This window comes from Balaenoptera borealis (genome assembly GCF_965194805.1).
Source record: "Balaenoptera borealis genome assembly, chromosome: 5".
Lineage (NCBI taxonomy): Eukaryota > Metazoa > Chordata > Mammalia > Artiodactyla > Balaenopteridae > Balaenoptera > Balaenoptera borealis.
This window is the reverse complement of record NC_138862.1, coordinates 95651604-95672426: the sequence shown is the minus strand read 5'-3', so window position 1 is coordinate 95672426 and position 20823 is coordinate 95651604. Positions and strand designations below refer to the sequence as shown.

The following is a 20823-nucleotide window of genomic DNA, read 5'->3' as shown; positions in this document are numbered from 1 at the left end:
TCCAGGAATCTACAGCTAAGTACCATGGAATCCAAAAATGGCTTTGGTCCTGGAAAAGATTGATTAAGACCATCACCCTTGCTATTTAGCATGAATTACATATTCTCTTTCATCTCAACAGATTTGTGAAAAGACATGGAAAATAATAGAGGAACAAAAAAATTCTTTCACTGTTATATTGCTTCATATTACATCATTTCATTATCTTCTTCCTTTATTTTTTAAAATATTTCTTTTATTAAGTGAGCAGGAAAATACATGATTGAACAAATTGAAACTACAAGCTGTGACCTTTACAAGACTGAGTGAAACAATAAATTCATCAGAAGGCATGTGTCAATTTCCTACAACAAAACTTCATGCAACAACATTCAGTGGAGCTGAATATATACAGATGTTAGAGGCTGCCCAGGGAAGCCTCAGAACTACTGTCACTTGGAAGAATCATAAGACCCAAATGTCATTAGGCTTTCTTGAAGCTGCATTTGGCAGGAGAATACCTTTAATGTTGTTTATTTCTTGTTTTAGAAAAAAATTTGTTGTTATCATTTTTAAACATTTAGACCAGAAAACAAAATTCAGTATCCTCTTCCCACTTCTAGTAACTCTGTACTTATTGCAATGCCAGTAGCTTAAAATGGATCATTATCTGTATAAATGTAATGGTTTTGAAATACATTTTTCTCAAGGTTCTATATGACAGCCTCTCTTCCAACCCTGCAGCTTGGCCTGTTAAGATGATTCATGGAGCAAGAAAGTACAGCCAGGATTATAGCGAGGTGTTTTCCATCCACAATAGCCTTCCAGGAAAGCAAATCCATTAGGTTTTCCATTATCTACATGAAAGCAGACCTATGCTTTTATGATATAGACTTTGGACGCAGCTTTTTGTTTTGATATTGAAATGAAAATGAATTTATAGTTTTATACCTTAATAAAAAATCCCCAAACTCTGTTATTATTTATTGTCATTCATTCGTTCATCCGATAAATACGTACTGAGTGATTACTATTTGCCAGGCATTATTATATGTACTGGAGATAGGCCAGTGAACAAACTAGATGCTGATAAGCGCTATGAAAGGCAGAGACTAAGTGGGGGATTGGAAATTATTTTATATAGGTCTCTGATAGTTTAGGGATATTTGTGCAGAGATCCAAAGGAAGCGGGGAGCACATGATACAGATACATGAATGGAGAGCTTTCCAGACAGAGGAAACAGCCAGGGCAAAGACCCTGAGACAGGAGCATGCTTTGAGGGTCTCCTGGGTAAAGCAAGGAGGGCAGTGTGGCTGGAGCAAAGTGAACTAGGGTAATAGTAGATGAGGTCAGATAAGTGGTAGTGGCGGTTGGGAATGGAGCAAAGGCTAGGTCAGATTTATTAGGGCCTTATAGGCCACTGTAAGGAAGTTGACATTCTGAGTGAGATGGAAAGACACTGAGCACTTGAGCAGAAAAGTGGCATAAACTGGTATATTAGTGGATGTTTTAAAAGTGTCATCTCAGGTAAGATGTGGCATGGTCTCAGCTTGGATTATGGATATTTTCTAAAGTGGGCCGGGGGGCGGGGGAAAAGGGTGTTTTGTTTTTAATGGATTGCATGTGGTATGCGAAAGAGAAAAATGAAGGGAAATGATAAGATGGTCTGGTCTGGAGGAACAAAGTTGCCATTTACTGACATAGACAAGACTGTAATGGGAGTAGATCTGTAGGTGGGGTGCAAATTAGTTTAGTTTTAAATATGTTGAGTTTGAGATGTCAATTATGCATCCAGTGAAGATGCCAAGTAAGTAGTTAGACATATAAATCTGGCTTTCAGAAAAGAGATTAGGGCTGGAGATAAAAATATTAGTATTGATAAAAATATGATGGTTTTTCAAGCCCCAAGACTAGAAGAGATCACTTAGAAAGGGGATGTCCAGTGCTGGGCACTCTAGGAATTCAGCAAAGGAGACCAATAAGGAATGGTCAGAGAGGTGAGAGACCATGAGAGGGATGTCCCAGAGCTGAGAAACTATTCAATACTTCAAGAAGGAAGGAGTTATTACCTGTGTTAAAGACTGCAGGTAAGTTTAACGGCACGAAGTCAGAGACCTGGCCATTGCATTTGACAGTGTGGATATAACTGGTGTCCTTAGCAAGAGCTGCTTGTGGTGGGGATGAAAAGCTGATTTGTTTTTTTTTGTGTGTGAAGGGGAACAGATAAGTAAGATGGCAGTTAGGGACGGTAGTGGGGCTCAGGGTGTTTGTAACACAAGAGATTGCAGAATGAATGCAGAGCAGCCCTCCAATAGAATGAGTAAAGCTGGTGACACAGAAGATTTTTGGGGTGATGACCTTTATTTGGTGACAATGGATGGGATCCACCTAGAGCAAATGGGAAGAATTGCCTGCTACCAGTTTAGGAGGTGTTGAGGTAATTGGTAACGGTTAAGTTTCACTGTTCAAGATCAGGAAACTGAGAAGCCAGGGATTCTCTAAGTGGTTCTTGAAATCACCACGAATTAATCAAGGGTGGTGTTGGAGATGGTGACAGTGAGCTAAGAGCCAAGATACTGAAGCAATGAGGGGGAGTGACCGAAGGTAACTGGAGAACTTATAGGCTGATGGCAAGAGCTTCAAAGCATTGAAGTGTTTAGGAGGAAGAAGGGATAATAGTCTGGAAGTGGCAATGAAGAACAAGCAGCCGTCCTCCTACTATCAATATTTTATTGTTCACATTTTGATAGAGATAACATAAAATAGTATATTCCAGGGTGTGGCAGTCACAGTATGGGAAAACCCCGGCTTAGAACCTATCAAATCATTTCTAACTACAGCTTGGAACAAACTTAGACAACAGTAACTGAAGGCTTTTTGAATGCAGGGGGAAAAAAAAAGTACTTGAAAGTAACCAAAAGGTTTAGACTAGAAAATATGCCAAGAAGATTTTCTTCTTTTATACCCTGACGCAGGTGAGACTTATCCAGTTTCAGCACATTTTTGACAATTTAAAACACTTAAGAAAACTGGAGATTTAAACAACGTAAACACTTGTAGGCATAGCGAAATGATAGTTTTCCCTTCCAATATTATAAATTTGGCATTTCTACAGTTACGTTAACATTGTAAAAAAGATAGCTAAAATGCACAAAAATAGTTTCACAACATCCAATTTTAAACTTCATCCAAGCTGTCATCCTTTTTTGTTTTTTCCTGCTGCAGATTTATTTCTTGCTGTCACCTAACACTTGAAATTCTGATTCAGGGTGATGTCTGAGGTTTTTAAATAAACCATAATACAGAATTACTATTCCTTAATACTAACCCCAGGGGAAAAGATAGGAGGAAGAGGCAGCTGGGGCATGGATATTTGCTATGGACAAACAATGATCCATTGCTGGAAATGAAAACTCACCTTTCCTCCAGTATTTGCCCAGCCTCAACTGTGCAATGCAATTTAGTGTGATAAAAACAAACCATCAAAACCAAACCCTATCATGCAAGGAGTTGAGTTAGTTTGAAGATATCTACACAAAGCAAAAATCTGGAAACTTTAGAACATTTCTATTTTAAACTGTATTTTCTAGTCTTCATCCAAATGTTTGGCATCGTGGACAGAGTCAAAGATTTTGGTCTGAATTTAGAATATCTCAAAACTTATCCAGGGATTTTTGCTTTTAAAATGCTTTTATGAGTTTTATTTTGGTGCATTCTGGCATTTTCTGGAATGACAGCCCTAGAAGAATGAAGTTCAAAGCAGAGAGTTATGGTCTCATACTGTTTGATGCTATGCAAATTTTTGAATATTCTAATTGTCTATGGAAAAAGTCCCAGAACAATGATACAGTATGCAAATCAAACAACACTAGAAAATATTTGGTAGACATGTACAAATGGTCAGTTTTGAACTTGCAAATTCTCAGGAGGTTTTCTTTTTTGCTGGAGCTTCTGAAAGAAGATCAGTTTATACCCATTTTGGGACCCATAAAAGGAGAGCAGCACATTTGAAGGTTCTTGATATTGCAATCCTGATCAAGGCCAAAATGTAATGGTATTTATGAGAAATGCTGGCAGGTAAATGAAATCAAATTTAGATTTTTGGATTTTATGTTGTAACTGTATAGTTTCAGGGAGGTCAGCTTTGGATTTGTTTGTTATTCTTTGATATAGTTAGATTTAAAGTTTTGAGGGATGAACTAAAAGGTAACTAATAATTCACAGAAACTGTTGAGATGGTCAGAACATAGAATCAGATTTGGGAACTTCGGGAGCATGGCAGGGTCATTCAGAATTGCCATCAGCATGTTATAGATATTCTCCTATTTTCCTCCGGAGGGTTAAAAAAGTTTGACCAGTAACTGCATCTTCTTTCTTAAAAATAATGTAGCACATCTCATACCTTAAAGCAGTCAGCACAAATGCAAGTGATGCCTGTTCAAGCAGACTTTCAAAGACAGCACACACTATAACACAAATAGCTCTTCAACATTTCAAGAATACAGTGACAGGAAGTGGGACACATACTAGTAGGGAAAACATTTTTTTTTTTTTTAAACTTCATGGAATGTGAGGTCAGACTTCAGCCCCTTCTTGTCTGGCAACGGACAAAACCAAAATGGCTCCGGCCTGAATTTCACATCTCTTTCTAATCTACTGCACAGGAGCGACCAGAGACACCAATTACCAATAAGTCACAAGAGCAGACAGAAAACTGTTAGTAGGTCTTGACAACCAGGCATTAAGATGCTTTTAAAAAATGTGTACTTGATGCAACGTATGTAAAAAGCGTGTCTTGGAAAGCAGTGTCAAAGTGTTAGAAAAATGGAGTCCCTGTTTGAGTGGCCTTGTGGGATGGCATCTGTGCCTTCATCTATACTGTTGAAGTAGCTCTAAGTCTTCTTGAAGCACTGTTCGAAAGTCTTCAAGAAAAATATCTAAACAGAGTCATTAGATTTTATGTGGCACAGTGCAAGCTGTCTTCACTTATACTGTGTGCAAGGACAATGGTCTGAATGTAATTGGCATGGAGAGAGAGTACTCTCCCCATCTGAAGGGATCTTACAGGTCCGCTGTTGCCATTACCCACTGCATGGAGGAATCTTCTCTAGAGTCCCGGACTAGCACTCAGGAATGATAGTCACCTGACAGACCCCGGCCCACGACGACGGTGTGAGCAGCTGCAGTGGATTTTATGCATGATTATCAACTGAGAGTAGCAAGGACAGAAAAGATCTAGAGAAACTTACTTTGGGGGAGGGAGGGCTCAGTTTCTCTTTGCATAGAAATCTTAATAAAAATTTCTTTGGTCTTGAAACTCGTTTCAGTTTTTAGTTTTATTTTTTCCTGTTGGGGATTTTATCTCTAGAACTGGCTCATTTTATTTTTAAGATGATATTAAGAGGGAGGAAAAGTACAACCACCCCCTCACCCCTGCCCACCCCAAAAAAAGGAATAAAGAATTAAAGCACACCAAAAAGTTGGGAATTGTTACAGGCCCAAGAATAGTTATTCTGAAATATTCTGCATGACCTAGGCCTCAGTATTTCAGGGCTAGGGTCAGTCCTGATGGAGGAAAATGTATTTTTGGAGATAAAAGCTTCAAAGAATTCTTTAGAAATCTTTTAAGGAGCACAGATTTGTGGGAGGCCCTTTTTAAATTTGGTTTTGCCTTGTACTCTGTGTAAGATATTTGTACAAAAATATAAAAGGCATGGCTTGATGTTTAACGTCTGTGTTTTATTGTTGTTGGCACCAGAAAAGCTCATGTTCTATGTTATGTCACTGTACATACTGTAAACAAGACTGCATTAATATTGTTCTCTTATGATTTTTTGTTTCAATGAATCTAGGCTTTAAAAAATACATTCACAAACTACCTTATGTTTAAACACAATGATTCCCTTTTATTTCTTAACTGTACCCAAAATCCCACAATAAAAAAATCATTTAAAGCTGTGTGTTTCGAACTTACCACTTAGAAATAAAAACAAAACAAAACATAAAAACAAAGATCAGTTTGCAACATAATTTAAAGAAGCTTCTGGTTTAAAATACCACAGCAGCGATATAAAGAGCTGGTGGCAATCACATGCGGGGATGAGACCCAAATCAATATATCTTGTCCACGTCAGCATCCAATTACAGTAGTTGCTAAATTCAATCCAAAACGTCATTGCTGAATTTGTTGCGCGGAATTTGTGAAGATAATATTGTTCAGCAGCAGAACCTTAGCAGTAAAAATGAGAACGGGAGGATATCATTGCTTTTGAGCACTAAAGGGACCACAATGAGGACATCTTGGTGATCGCCTGAAGATAATCCTCAATTCCATTCCTGTGTTACCTGCTTAAAATAACTGCAAATGACAACCACATTTACAGAAGGGGCAGAATCATCTATAACAGAACTAGAATATTTCCCCTTCCCTGTCTCCCCTTGCCCAAGCCACCAGATTGAAATGGCGCCGTTTTCCTAATGTGTATTTTGTTCTCATTAATAGTACATCAGCTGCTCATGTATTTAGGCAAAATCAGTAGGATCATAGATTTTTTTTTTTTTGATCTGTTTAGAGTAATTGTTTTCTCCAGAAACAAGCCACATTAGTTTTGTTGTTGGATTTTTTTTTTTTTTTCAATTTTTCAAGAAGAACAATTTGGTCAACTACTGTTTCATTTTAAAATGTTAAATGCACCTGAGATTGCCAGTTGAGCTCTCTATATGTCTCCTGGAGATAACACTGCTGTGATGAACAGTGAAACAAAACAAACGAAACGAGGTAGGTTAAAACAGGAAGCGCAACACAGATATCGTTTTGCAACACCTTGATACCACAGGCGGCCATGCTGGTAGCTTTGGAAAAAGAAATCCCAGACAGTCACGTAAAAGTTCAAATCATCCGCGTAAGAGTCTATAAGGACACAAGTCAACCTGAACGAAATACATACATATTCTGCACAAATGTTGTTTACCGTATGTTGGGTAATTTGGAGGAAGGTAAAATGATTAGGGTCTCAGAATTTCGGCCAAAGCCTTGCTTTCAAGTTCTATAACATCTGAACCAATGATGCCCACTGGGTCTCAGGCAGGCTTAGTAGTCTAGTCCCTTCTCTCACCAACCCAGAGAGAACACAGGCAGCTCAGAAACATTTATTATTATTATTTTTTCAGTCACAGTTTTCATCTTGGGAAAGTGGCACCCTCAGGAGAAAGCTGGGAACGACCAGAGCCTGGATCTTATTTATTCTCCAATTCCCAGAAAGAACAAAGTCTTAACTCCTAACGAAGCCCGAACAGAGTGACCTCTAAGCTGGGAAGTTTTGTGCATTTGGAAAAAAATAAGTGTGTGTGTGTATATACATTTTTAGCTTGTTTCCAGCAGCTCTTTCTGTCTGACCCCCTCTGTCATCCCATCTTTTGCCCTGATCTGTTGCATAATCGCTGAGGCAATGTTGTATTATAGAGTCCCTCATTCACTAGAGGCAACTCAACTCAATGGCACTACTATCCCATTCAACACACTCTGTTCTGTACAGGGCCATATAAAATAGGGCCTGCCAGACTCACAAAAATGGTAGTTGATTTTATTAGTCTAAGGCTAGTAGTTTAGCCATTTAAAATCTATTTCCCAAAAGAGGGGAAAACTAGTATTTTTCTTCTCTTTTAAAAATCCATTAGCAGTTGCTATCAAAAAGCAACCTTTTGGGTTCGTGAAGGCAAAAGAGTTCTACAATTACCCCACTATGTAGTTATGGCCTTCAGTGTAAAGAGATAAGGTACATTTATTGTGCTGTCTCTCACCATTCGAAATTGGAAATTTTACAACACATTGTATACTGAAAGCTAGCAGGCAGACAGAATTAAAAACAGACATTTTCTCAGTATGCATTCTTTCCCCATTCTTACAAAGTAAAGGGGTAAAGAAAAAAGGTAAAAAAACAAAACAAAATAAAACTCAAAAACCCACCAGAACACAGCTTAATCATAAGAGCACACAATATTTGTTTCTATCCCTAACTCCGAAGGGCACGTGGTCCATCTTTGTCCACAGACAACGCAGCATTCTTGGGGATCTCCTGGAAATTCCTGCCACCTTTTTCTCTCCTTCTCAACCAGGCTGCAACATTGAAAGATGGACTGTACTGGGACGGGTGGAGGGAGAGGAAAAGGGTAAAGCGGTATGGTCAACCAAGCCTTCTGATTCTGCCTCTAGACTGGCATAAGTCCACATGAGTTATGTTCTTTTAAATTAGAAATAACGCCATGAAGATAAGTGCCAAGTGCTCTTCTGTTACCAGTTCATCATGGAATTTCTGTTGAGGGTCATGAAAAACACTTGGCTACTTCCTCCAGATCGCACGGATGCAAAAAATACCTGTTTGAAATTAAAAAGAAGTTAGTTCAACCGCATGGTTTCTTTCCCTCTTTTCTTCAACCGTCCATCCATTTTCTCTCACATGTCCTATCCTTGCCATGTGTCAGCTCTTAGGACTTAATGGCTGGTGTTTATAAAGTGCCTTTTAATACAGTGCATCCTCTGTAAACATTCCTGCCTTTATTCCTATGAAGGTTACTATGACTGACTGTGGCATTGGCCTTCAGGGACCCAGAAGGGGCTATATCTTGATTTGTAACAACCCTTTGGGCACTCACTTTTTACAAGGGAGTTTCGTGCTAGGATAATATGCTGGATTTCTGGTCTAGGACACAACACGTCCTTTGTTAATTTCTGGAAAGCCACAGGGGCTCCCCTTTTCTCTCCCCTAATAACAAGAGGGCAGACTTTGGGAATGAAGAGAATCCTCTCACATTTCCAAAGTCAAGGGGGAATTTGGGGCCTACTGACTACTATACAACTTCATTTCTCAATTAAGAAAAAAAAATAAGTGGTTCTGGTCAGATAGGGTAAGGTGTTTAATGCCTATTCACTTTGGCATTCCAAGAGTTAATGCTTGGTTTCTCTGCTGATGAATGCATATCCTAGGCCAAAGGAGATCATGGCATTAATAAGGAGAACCACAGTCCATTCGGTCTGGGCCTGCTAAATCATTTTATCAAACGACTGAGAGAAGCGAGCAAAATTTGGGGTACTGCTTGCTTGAGCTGAACATCAATGAACCACTGCCCAGAAAAATAATATTCTGGGCTGTGGCCCAGTTCTTCAGTCAGCCAACACCAAACTTTGGTCCAAGGCATTTACTTTTGTCATTAGTATAAAGTCTCTGCTACTTCATTCCCACAGTTTCTTCAGAAGAATTGCTGTCTCTCCCAACAACTTCTTAGGAAGTTCTGTGGAAATGCTCACCGTTCAGCTAATGCTACATATGTAAGTAAAGCTACTGTTAGGGTCAGTGAATGAAAACGGGGAAGCACAGAGGACCCATGGGAACACAATGAGGGAAAGAAAGGGCCGCTGTTCTCTCCAGGTTCTGTGAGCCCTGGCTCTAAACCTCGGGCCCCAGATGCTGGTGTGGTCCCAGCCTGCTGCTGAGGGTGTGGTCGTGACTTGAAATTGGCTTTCTGGGGTGGGACTTCAATGAATTGGAGCGTGGGTGTCCATGCCCAGATCACTCGTAGTCTTATGATTCCCAGAGACTAGGCGGGGGCTGGAATTTTACTAGGGGTCAGGTCTGTTTTCTAGCGTATTCTGATAAGGGCCTGGGACCATCCTTGCCATCCCCAGCTGTTGCCACCCAGACCACACCAGACCACACCAGGTCAGAGTAGTTGGCTACTCCAGGGCCAGACTAAGACCAGCCTGGCTTCTGGGGAACGGGAGTGAGCCAAGAGATGCAGGTCTGTTCAACCTGTCACGTTCTTTTCTGTAGATGTTTATGTCTGCTGTTTTGGGGACAGCATTTCTAAGCTGGCCATAGTCCCAAAGGATGAATTCACAAATACAGCATAGCTTAGCTACTAAAAACTCTGGGTTAGTCTACAGGGAGGGCAAGGGAGAAGCAGCACTGCTGCAGGATACGCCTTCTGGGCGACTGATCATGCCAGACGAACACCGCCGATTTCACTGGAAAACAGTCCCCCTATGACACTTCAGAAGAAACATGGCTGGAATGACACAGGACATGGCACTAGTTGAGTTTGTGATTGTGCATTCCTTAAGGAATGGGGTGACACTTTTTAAAAGTTTATATTTCTACATGTCAAATGTTTTACATTTAAAATCGAATATAATGTGATGGGTTACGTCCCAATAGTGATTTTGTGAAAAGTCTAAAAGTGGGGTATAAAGTTCACCCACTGTGAGATGACTAATGAGAGGCCAACTCTTCTAAGTGCTTAGGAGAATTTGGGGTATTTGCTGAGTCATCTTAAGGCCTGCAAGCCACACAAGTTACTAAGAGTTTACAAGAAATTTTTTAGATGTTTTTATGTCTTTTTTGATGTGTGAATAATATATTTTGAGGGTTCACAGGAATCAAACCAAATAATGCCATTTCAAGATAATATTGATTGTTTAACACAGATGTGATTCAAATCAGTATAAAGGAAAATGAAGGTTTCACAGGTACCTGGCGGTCTCTTAAAATGCAAACACTAATGCAAATGTTGAAACGGATTTACCTTATCATTTCTTTCACATAGAAACTTTAACCTTTGAGCTCGCTTATGCATAAATACTCCATCCAAATGTCCTGTTTCCACTGACCGGATCTCAATAGCTTTCTCGCCCCAGCCCATTATCTGATTGGAATGAATGTAGGCTGTCAAAAGGAATTTCCAAAACTGCATTAAAAACATTAGATGGGCAATAACTCACAGCATCTGTTCACATCTTAACCACAAAAATGACAAACGACTTGAGATAAACAGACAAAGCAAGTCTTACAAGTGTTATTCACAGACTTTTTTTTTGTGGAATCAAATGGTTGTTTCACATTTCTTGACTTTCGTTTCATTTGGGGGGTGTAACTGCTGAAGGAGATAAGGAATGGTTAACCTACCCACAGATGTGGGCATTTCTCCCCATTGGAGCACCACATCCTTAGTTATCCGGCCGTAGGTGTTTACATACACCCCCTCATCCTCATAGCAAACAAGCATTTCCATTCCATCTGTTTTAGGCAAGATGACAATGGCATGAGGAGTGATATTGCCCTGAATCTAGAAGACAAAGAAAGGCCAGGCATTATTCTTTTAAAAAATAAGACAGTATCTTAGCTATTACTCTCTAAGAATTGCACAAAAAAAAAAAAATTTTTTTTTTCTTTTCCCTTTTCCATTTACATTCTAGAGACTGACGTTTTGTTTTGCTTAATTTAACCACCGACCTGTCAAATACCCTGGTAAATACAAACTTAGGCACTAGGTTGAGAATCCAATTTACCTGTTCTAAAAGCAACAACTACAACTATGGAGCACCTGCCCTGTGCCAAGCGTGGGCCCTTTCCATGTATAACTTCTGGCCTTTAGAACAGCTCCCTATGCTAGATATTTCTGTCTACAGATGAAGCAACTGCATCTCAGAGGGCTTATGTAATTTGACCAAAGCTGCACTAGTATGTGGTGGTAGAATTGGGATTTGAGCACATTGCCGTGGACATTGAAAATCTCGTGTTTTCTATCCACTTCCAAAAAAGATGAGGAGAATGCAATCCAGTTGGATCTAATGGAAACAGCCCAAATGGGGCCAAAAGGTGGGACCAAAACAGGCTATGAACAGTCAATACAGTTGTTTATCTGGGTGCCTAAATAAGTCCCCTACATACGAACCTTCAAGGTGCGAACTTTCCAAGGTGCAAACGTGTGTTCGCATGTCCAATCTTCACGTGCCTGGTGTACATTGTGACGTGCGTGCATCCTCTACAAGTGGTTGTGCTTTTGTGTACTTTACTTTTACAGTACTGTGTAGAGTACAGTAGTACAGTATCGTTATTTCAAGCCCAGGATGTCCGGAAGCAAGCGTAAAAGCAGCGGTGATGTAGCTGGTAGTGCTAAGAAGTGCCAGCTGTTGTACTGTACTACTGTACTTTTCAAGGTACTGTACTGCAAGATTAAAAATGTTTCCTTTATTTTTTGTGTTTGTTTTTTATGTATTATTTGTGTGAAAAGTATCATAAACCTATTACAGTACAGTACTATATAGCCGATTGTGTTAGTTGGGTACCTAGGCTAACTTCGTTGGACTTATGAACAAACTAAACTTACGAACTTGCTCTCGGAATGGAACTCGTTCTTATGTAGGGGACTTACTGCAGTCCAAATTAATGGCTTGTTGAGAAAAAATTTAAAAATTACCGTTCACTAAAAAAAAAAAATCATACTATTCAGATAAGTGTAGATTGACTTGTTCTGGGAAAAGAGACATGGTGTTGCTGCGATGCCCTGGTTGAGAATGTCATGGCCGTCCAGTAGGTACATGGTGAACAGGAATGAGGGGATGGAGGATGATCATGGGTACAGCCCAGTCCCCTCACCAAGAGCACAGGCTGTGAATCCTGTGTGCACATACACACACGAGAAAAGCTGTAACGTAACAACCAATGACGTGTGTGTGTCGTGCACCAAAACAACTTTTTTCAATTGTTGTGCTCCTTTGGAGTAAAGTCTTTAAAGTCTCAAAATACCAAACAGCAACAGATTAGGTCTCAGACTTTGCTGACGAATAATTTCTACTGTATGTTAGCCTTGGGACTACATACATTAGAGGAAACACAATTTACAGTGCACTCATCCTACTACATGAAACCATGGGCGGCACGTCCCTTAAAAGTCATGTTTTAGGCAATGTGTCAGTATAGTAATATTAATAGTACAATTTGCAGGGCCCTGTGCCAACTACTTTAGATGTATGACCTCACTTAATGCTGACGATAACCCTATGTGATAGGTCATCTTAGCCCCATTTTACAGATGTGAAAGCTGAGGGTTGGACAGGCTGCCTAACGTGTCCACTATTGCAAAGCGAATACATGCAAGAGCCAGAGCATGTGCTCCAGGGTGTCTGATTCCGCCATGTGACACTGCCCTCCACTTGAAGAGAGGAACAATAGCAGAAAAAGGATCCCTGGACTTCTCCCACATAAAGTGAAGCAATCTCCTTCAAAAACTAAAAATAGAAGCTCATCTACTATAGTCTTGCTTAAAAAACAGAATCTATGCCCTTGAATGAAAAGCACTGTATGTATTTTAACGTAAAATCCAATGAGACAACATGTCCAGTAAATGGCAAATAACTGCTATTACGTGTTACTCAATTTTAAGCAGCCATAAAAATCAGTTAAATTTACATGTTTTATGTCTTAAAAGCCTCATCTATTTAGTGAAGACCAAAAGTCCATCTGCTTTACTGATTAGTAGAAGTTAGCATGACCTCCACTAAAAATGTACAAAAACAAATCTATACACACAGGTTGTGGAACAGAGAGTCTTGACAGTCTGCTTCCAGGAACTTACATGAGATGGTATGTAGATATCATAAGAGTTTCCTGAATCAACATCAATTACATGGAAACCAGTGTGTGAACCAAAAATAACCTTTAATCTTTGACCTTCTTCTACTGTGAGATCAACAAGCAGTGGCTTGTGCTGGAGATCTGCAAAAGACTTTAAAAATCACCCCATGAGTACCCACATCATTCAAAGACGTTATCTTAATACATTTTTCCTTTAGCCATTTCCCGTGGAAGTTAATGTCTGACTTTCTTAAATTGGAAAGCTAGGAAATCTTTCTTTCAGTTTCAGGGCTATTCATATTCTGACTCTGGGAGGAAGAGTCTAGCATCCATTTGCTCCCCTTTTTCTACCCCTTGTGCTCCAGGGCAGAGAAGCTGGTTGACAGTTGTCAGTTTTGATAGTGTCATCATATATTAAAAGCTTGGTGTCTGGGTGCTGCTGTTCTTCCCTGTTTATTTCTGGCCTTTTCCCCAAGAAGAAGGTCCAGTCACCTCTCTGGCGCCTCTCCTTCCCAAGGGACAGCCAGGCCCAGGCATGGCTACTACCTTTTCAGAGACAGACTGTGTGGGCAGGCGGGCCAGCCCTGTGCTAAGCCTGTTCAGGGTTAACAGGCGTGCTCTGGTTCTGACTCTCCTGGGTGAGTGAGTACACATCAGGCTGGCGCTTTCTCTAAACTTAATGTTGAGATCTGAGACTTGGGTTTGGGCGATAGAGGACGGTGGGGATGATTCATTTCAAGACTCACGGCTTACGTTGGCTAGCTGGGTTTAAAAGGAAAAGAAAAAAAGACCTCCAGCCACGTTTATCAAAGTTCTGTGTGTGAGACTCCAGAGTCTAAGCCCCAACTAACTGTCAAGTGTTCCTCTGTTTTCCTTTGCCATTATTTAATCCACACTCTACCTGTATTGGCCTTGAAGTCTGGGCGAGAATCTGTGAAACCACAAGTGCCTCGGCTATCATGCCACTGTCACCTAACAGACTCCGCCCTCCTTCTCGTTTGCTAACATCGTTCTCACATATGGGAGGTTCGAGCCTCGTCTCCTTGTCCCACGGGAGGGATCGACCCCCTGCCGGCTCCAGTCTTTCCTCTTCGAGTCCTTGCCTTTGCTCTTCCCTCTTTCTAGGCTGGCCATGGTTTGCTCAACAAAGCATTTTGCAGTCAATCCTGCACTTTGGCTAGTACACTGATGACAGTAACTTCAGAACCGGAACGGGAACGGGATCTCGATTGAAAAGCTTTTGTGAAGAGAGATTTTGGCAGGACAGCAGCACCGCTGTAGCTTTCAGGAGTCATCCCTGAAGTGTTATTACTAACCCAATGCATTCCAAACATTTCTCTCCATAAAAGCGGGGTTAACGAGTGGGGCCCATTTCGCATCTTCCTGAGCACATCACAAATGAACTCCTTGCCCTGCTAAAGGAACAAGACAGAAGCGAGGGGTGATTCAGCCCTGAAGAGGGCTTTGTAATGTTCCCAAGGCAGCTTCTGCCCTCACTTGGCATATGTGGCAACAGAAAATACATAAAGGGTCAAAGAAAGATAATAGTCATAAAGGCGGGGAGAAAAAGTGAGGGCCAAGGAGATATAAAGAAAGAGAGAGATGTAGGCAGAGGGTAAGAATGAACAGAAGGTAAATTCACACTGGCTATGGGTAGACTGTGCAGCTCTGAAAACATCAGGGTGCCTATAAGTACTGGTCCTTCTGGCATTTGGGGGTCAGCTTTCATGATCTGGAGTCAACGGGACCAGCATTTCCCCATTCTACTTCTGTTGAATCTCATGAGTTATCAAGCCAACCACAGTGGGTACAGACTTAGACAAGATAAAAAATGAAACAGCAATGAAAATTGAAGGAGGCAGAGAAACTAGGCCATTTCCATTCAGTATTCATTTCAGAGAAGTCCAACAGCAATGGGGATATATGAGCATCAAGTGAGTTTTAGCGACTTTTCCCCAAAAGGCTTACGAGGATTACAAGATTTAGAGACTCAGTTCAGCCTTGAGATTCAGTGCTGCTTGCTGTCGGTCTGCCTTTTTCAGACGAAATATCAAGAGAGTGCCCTAGTTAGGTGGGTGTATAATAAATCTCACTGCCTAATATCATAATGACTGCTTTGCCTGGTAACCATTCCACACTAAATGCCACTTAGAGATGATGATGTATAGACATGAAATGGAGGAGGGTGGACCCAAATTGTAATTTGACTAATTAACAGTATTTACTAATACCTAGTCTTTACTTTTAGAATAACAAATAAGAGCTCCTACACTTTTAAAAGAGGTTTAATATATACAGAAAAATTGGTACTAGTGTATGTGTAAGTTAACCACTGTTAACTGATGGGAACCTAAACTATATAAAAAAACAAGCCCTTGTTAGGTAATCACATGCCTACTTACCTTAAATGCCATGAACTTATGATATGGTTTAGGAGCCCAAGCATATATCTCCACAGCATTCTTTAAGGCAATCACCAAGAATTTGATCCTTTCATATTTGACTGTAATAGAAAAATTATGAATTAAAATAGTTCATTAATTTATTCAAGTTTTTGTATTAATGAATGTGTAAACCACTATATATATATATATATATACACATACACACACATATATATCATCCTGATTGAGGGTAATGCTCTGGTGTGGGATGTTCTCATAGATACAGATTTAACTTCCTTTAATGTACTTGGTTTACAGGATACCTGGGGCCTTTTGCTTCATACTGAAGGCTCTTATCTTCATCTAAAGATGTAACTGGCTTATGACTGCCTCTAAGAACTAGGTCTAGGTGTGAATTATTTATTGTAAGAAGAATCTGTATAAAAATCCTCCATGTCTCCTTGCCTGGCTTTTATGTTCACCCACATGTAAGCAGCTGAGAGCTGGTATGGCAAGATGGTAGAAAAATCAACAAATGGGTAGAGACATAATGGCTGCCGTTCTCTTACTATTCAAATTTGGATTCCAGTTATTAGGAATTCAAAAAGGACCAGTGCCCTTAACATGAGATCCCAGAGAGATCCCTCTCCCTTCCTGCTATGTGAGGTTATAGGAAAAAGACCACTGTCTATGACCCAGGAAGCAGGCCCTCACCAGATACTGAATCTGCCACCACTTTGATCTTGGCTCTTCCCAGCCTCTAGAGCTGTGAGAAATAAATTCATGTTGTTTATAAGCCACCCAGTCTGTGGTATTCTGTTATAGCAGCTTGAACAGACTAAGACAGTACACATGGCAGTCTTTTTATTTATAAAATGTTTGAACAAACAGAATATTCTGTGTCCTAAAGAATTTAGCCCAGGATAACTGACCAAATTCTTGTTCTCTGAGCTCTTCTTCTGTAGCATGCCTCTCCTGTTTACTATTCTGTCTTTAATATACTTTCAAATACTTCTTCAGCGATTTATTTCCATATTTCTAAATGACGTGCTGATAATGTTATTTACAACTTTTTTCAGCTGTAGATATTACCTACTGACTCTGGAGAATGGAAAGGGTTTAGTCTCTTACAGCAATCTCCTCTCTCTAGATCTCTCTCTCTCAAACGTACACATCTCTTCCTCCCCACACCTCCAATATAGTTATACTTACAAGTTTTGGTTAAGTCAATATCCTGTGTTTAAATCATTATTGTTCATAGATGAGGCATGTAGTATACCATTATTATAATTCCTTTCTTGCTTTCCTAAATTTTTTTCACTTCCTTATTTTCTATGTATCTATCTCTAAGCACACAGAAACTTTCTGTTAGTGCTGTCAGTACAGTCAAATATGGCAGGTAATCTATTAGTAACATTTTATTTTTCTTGTAGGTACCTCTTCCTGAACCCTCCATTGTCCCACTTTGCCTGGACTAATTTCTTTCTCCTTCTCCGTCTCTCTCTCTCTATATACACATCCTTGTTCTGTTTCTCTGGAGAGCCCTGGCTAATACAGATGGGTTATAAAATACTAAGTGAAAAAAATTTTTCCTTTAGAACTTTGAAAGCCTTGCTCCATTGTCTTTTTTCTTTTTTCTTGGCTGCGCTGCACAGCATGTGGGATTTTAGTTCCCTGACCAGGGATCAAACCCTCGCCGCCTGCAGTGGGAGCGTGGAGTTTTAACCACTGGACTGCCAGGGAAGTCCCCTCCATTGTCTTCTAACCTTCTAGCACTGCTGTAAGTCCCAGGCCACCTAATTCTGTGTCTATTACATGTAAACTGTTTATTTATTTACTTATAATTTGAAAGCTTTAAGAGCCTTTTCATTTCCTGGGTACTGAAATATCATGTTGCTATGTCTTCTTGTGAGTCTTTTTTCATTCACTATACTAGGTACTCAGTGAATCTTTTTAATTTGAGATTTTGAGGTCTTAATTCTAGAAACTTTTCTTGTATTCTTTCTTTGATGCTTTCTTCTCCTTCCATTTCTTAATCTTTTTCCTAAAACTCATGTAACTTACATTTTGACCCACTTGGACTAAAACTTTTATTTTCTTACCTATTCTCTCTTTTTTCTTTTCTTTTCATTCTACTTCTAGGACATTTCTCATCTTTGTCTTCCGACCCTTCTACTGCATTTTTTATTCCTGCCAATATATTTTAATTTCCAAGATTTTTTTTCTTGGTCCCTGAATGACATTCTCCAACCCTGTTCCATCTTTTTTAAAAAAATAACACCTATTCTTCTTTTATGGAAACAGTATTTCTAATCTCTCTGAAGTTATTATATTGATAGTTTCTTTTAAAAATTTTTTGTTCCATTCCTCATTATCCTTGTTTCCTCTAAAGTCCCTTCTTTCTGTTTAAGTTTCCTTCCCATTAGTGGATTTTCCCACTGTCTGCTCTAGTAGGCTTATCGACTGATGGGTTTCACTTTTAAGGTGGTTCGATAGCATGCTCTTTTCATGGCATTTCAAATATTAGTACCTCAACATCTATTCTTGCTGGCCATTTAGTTTCTCCAAAGACCATCTTTCAATCTCTTGCTTGGGAGTATAAGCATGGCTGGCAACATCTGGGGTGCTAAACAGGGGAAGGGTGTGTGTGTGTGTGTGTGTGTATTAGTGTGTCCTTATAATTCAATATTCCCCATCAACAGATTGGCTGTGCCCACCTTTCATCTTCTGCTGCTGTCAGGGAGGGTGACTGCCTGACTGGGTTCTGGAGGATTTGCTGTTCATCAACTTTCCAACAATCCTCCCATTTTCAATCCCACCCTCCACCTCCACCTCAGATACATCTGGGGCCTCAGGTCCTGGGCCTTTCTGGGTTCTGTTGAGTGACTGGATTGATTTTGATGACATTCCTCACAGCAGACTTAGAATTCAGCATTTCCTGGTCAGCTAGTTCTGTTCCTAGTCATCTAACAATTCTTGTTCAATTTTGTTGACATCTCTTATCTGTTTTCTCTTCTCCTGGTCCCTTTGTCCTTGTAGGTTTACAGCACTTTTATTCCTTCATGGTTATTTTAATGGGTCTTTGGGATTGAGTTCAAACTGGAGCCTAAGACTTTATTGTGAATGCATTCTTTGAACTTCATCAATCTGACTTTTTGGGGAAATAATGCAAGTATATTTAAGGTTCCAGCAGTGTCTTAAACTGGTCACAAATGCATCATCAATATCTGATGGAAAAAAACTAAATGAAACTTAACTGAATAATTTGGATTGAGCAAGCAATTCCATGTCTTGAGACTTACCAACTTTGTAATGTATACAGCCTTCCAAGTCCCCAACAGTGATCCAGCCTTGTTTCTTTTCTACTTCTGGGTCATTGTGTAATATTCTGTTTCTTAACCATGAAAGATAGTAAACTCGTAGCTTATTCTTCTTTCCTGTTGAAGTAACAGAACTTTAATTTCAAGGCCCTGAGACAGGTTTTTCTCTCAATCCTTCCCCATCTCCATTTTACTTTATTTATGTTTATTTACACTTGTGTGTGTGTCTGTGTATGTGTGAAGGCACAATAACCAGTGTCTCCAGCATCATCAAAGTATTGTCTCTGCCAGAACTTATGATCAAAACAGGTCCAAGTGTTTTGGGCAAATAACCATTGCATAATTTGTCTTTACCTTCTGGCGCTTTCTTATTTGAGCAAGGTGCTCTTATTCTCTCCTCCCAGAGCAAAGGGCAGTGTCTGCTCAGTAAGACCTAATTCTGTAACGGAATGGTTGATCAGTGTTCCAAAACATTCCAGATCTAATTACATGAAGGAGTTCTGACAACTGGACATTTTAGCATACTCATGTGTGACTACCTTTCCCTCACCTTCTACCCAACAGCATACATTAATGCAGAGCCCCCCATACTCGCCTCCTCTATTACTTTAAAGGTGAGAGCTGGTAGTAGTTTCATTTTACCAAACAGAAGAAGGAATTTCTTAAGGAGATATGAGAAACAAGTTCAATGACAGCAATCAGGGCTCAGAAAATAACCCTTGGACATGTTTACAGTGCTGAGATCCCTGAAAGGAGTGTCAAACAAAAATAAGAACAGAGAAAAAGATGTGTACTTGGAAAAAAACACAAAAGTTCCCTTTGGTAAATGATGGGAAAGAGATCATGGAGTAAAGAAGTCTTAGTAATGGTAAGGAAACATCTTAAAAACACTGAGGAGTTTTAAATTGAGGAGCAAAATTTAATATATTGAGATTATCTGAGTATCAGATAAGAAGATGTCCCTTGGGGTGGCTTTTCCTAAGTGATCAGTAATTTAAGCCTGTGGGTTATACTTCTTGGGTACTTATTTTCCTTTGAGTTCTCTTAGGTGTCAAAAAATGTTTCATATTTTGCAGCTGTGATATATACCAGAAGAAAAGAATACATTAAAGCATTGCACACTGGATTTGACAGGAGAGTACATTTATAACCTAAGTTAAGGGAACCACGTGCAGTTACTATTCCTTTTTATAACCAAAAGTCTTGAATATGAATTGATTTCTATAGCTAGGATGGGCAGGAGGGCTGGTGCTTTCTCCTCTCTGTACCAACACAGATCCGAGGGCAGTTCAAGAAAATTTGGCTCCTGTTTTCATTTTCTTCTTTCCCTACCTGTGCACCTCATGATAAAAGGAAATGGTTGCACTTTTAAAAATGGGATGTGTCACTAACAACATAATGAAGTCTGAACATGAATTTTCTGATATCATTTCCACTTTTGGTACGTGACTGGCAGATGTACGGTTTTAAATTTGATTTGGGAGTGTTGCAATCAAGAACGCATTACCCAGAATAAAGGAGTATGCTGAATTAAACTCAAATGATAATACAAGAAGAATTTACTTGGCGAACCCTTATTTGGGGAGAATAAAAAGAGATGAAACTGAGCATTCAATGGACAGGTAAAAGAGGAAATTGTAGCATCAAATGAGGGCATTTTCTCAAAACAGAAGTACAGCTGAAGAGTTAAACTTTATTCAAGGTTCAACCCAAGAGAAGCCCTATGTTTC

At 39.7% G+C, this 20823-nt stretch overlaps 1 protein-coding gene across 4 annotated transcripts in view; it reads right to left on the bottom strand.

Moving 5' to 3' along the window:
* Positions 1-5698: 5698 nt before the first annotated feature.
* Positions 5699-20823, bottom strand: part of TNIK (TRAF2 and NCK interacting kinase) — a 406336-nt gene continuing 391211 nt past the window's right edge. For all 4 annotated transcript variants that reach the window (XM_082393876.1, XM_082393877.1, XM_082393878.1 and 1 more), the window contains 6 exons: positions 19076-19210; positions 15792-15892; positions 13391-13540; positions 10939-11098; positions 10559-10698; positions 5699-8354 (listed from right to left, as the gene is read on the bottom strand). In XM_082393876.1, the coding sequence (XP_082250002.1) occupies positions 8271-8354; positions 10559-10698; positions 10939-11098; positions 13391-13540; positions 15792-15892; positions 19076-19210 (770 nt within the window). In that variant the 3' untranslated portion in view covers positions 5699-8270. The remainder of the gene's footprint in view (positions 8355-10558; positions 10699-10938; positions 11099-13390; positions 13541-15791; positions 15893-19075; positions 19211-20823) is intronic.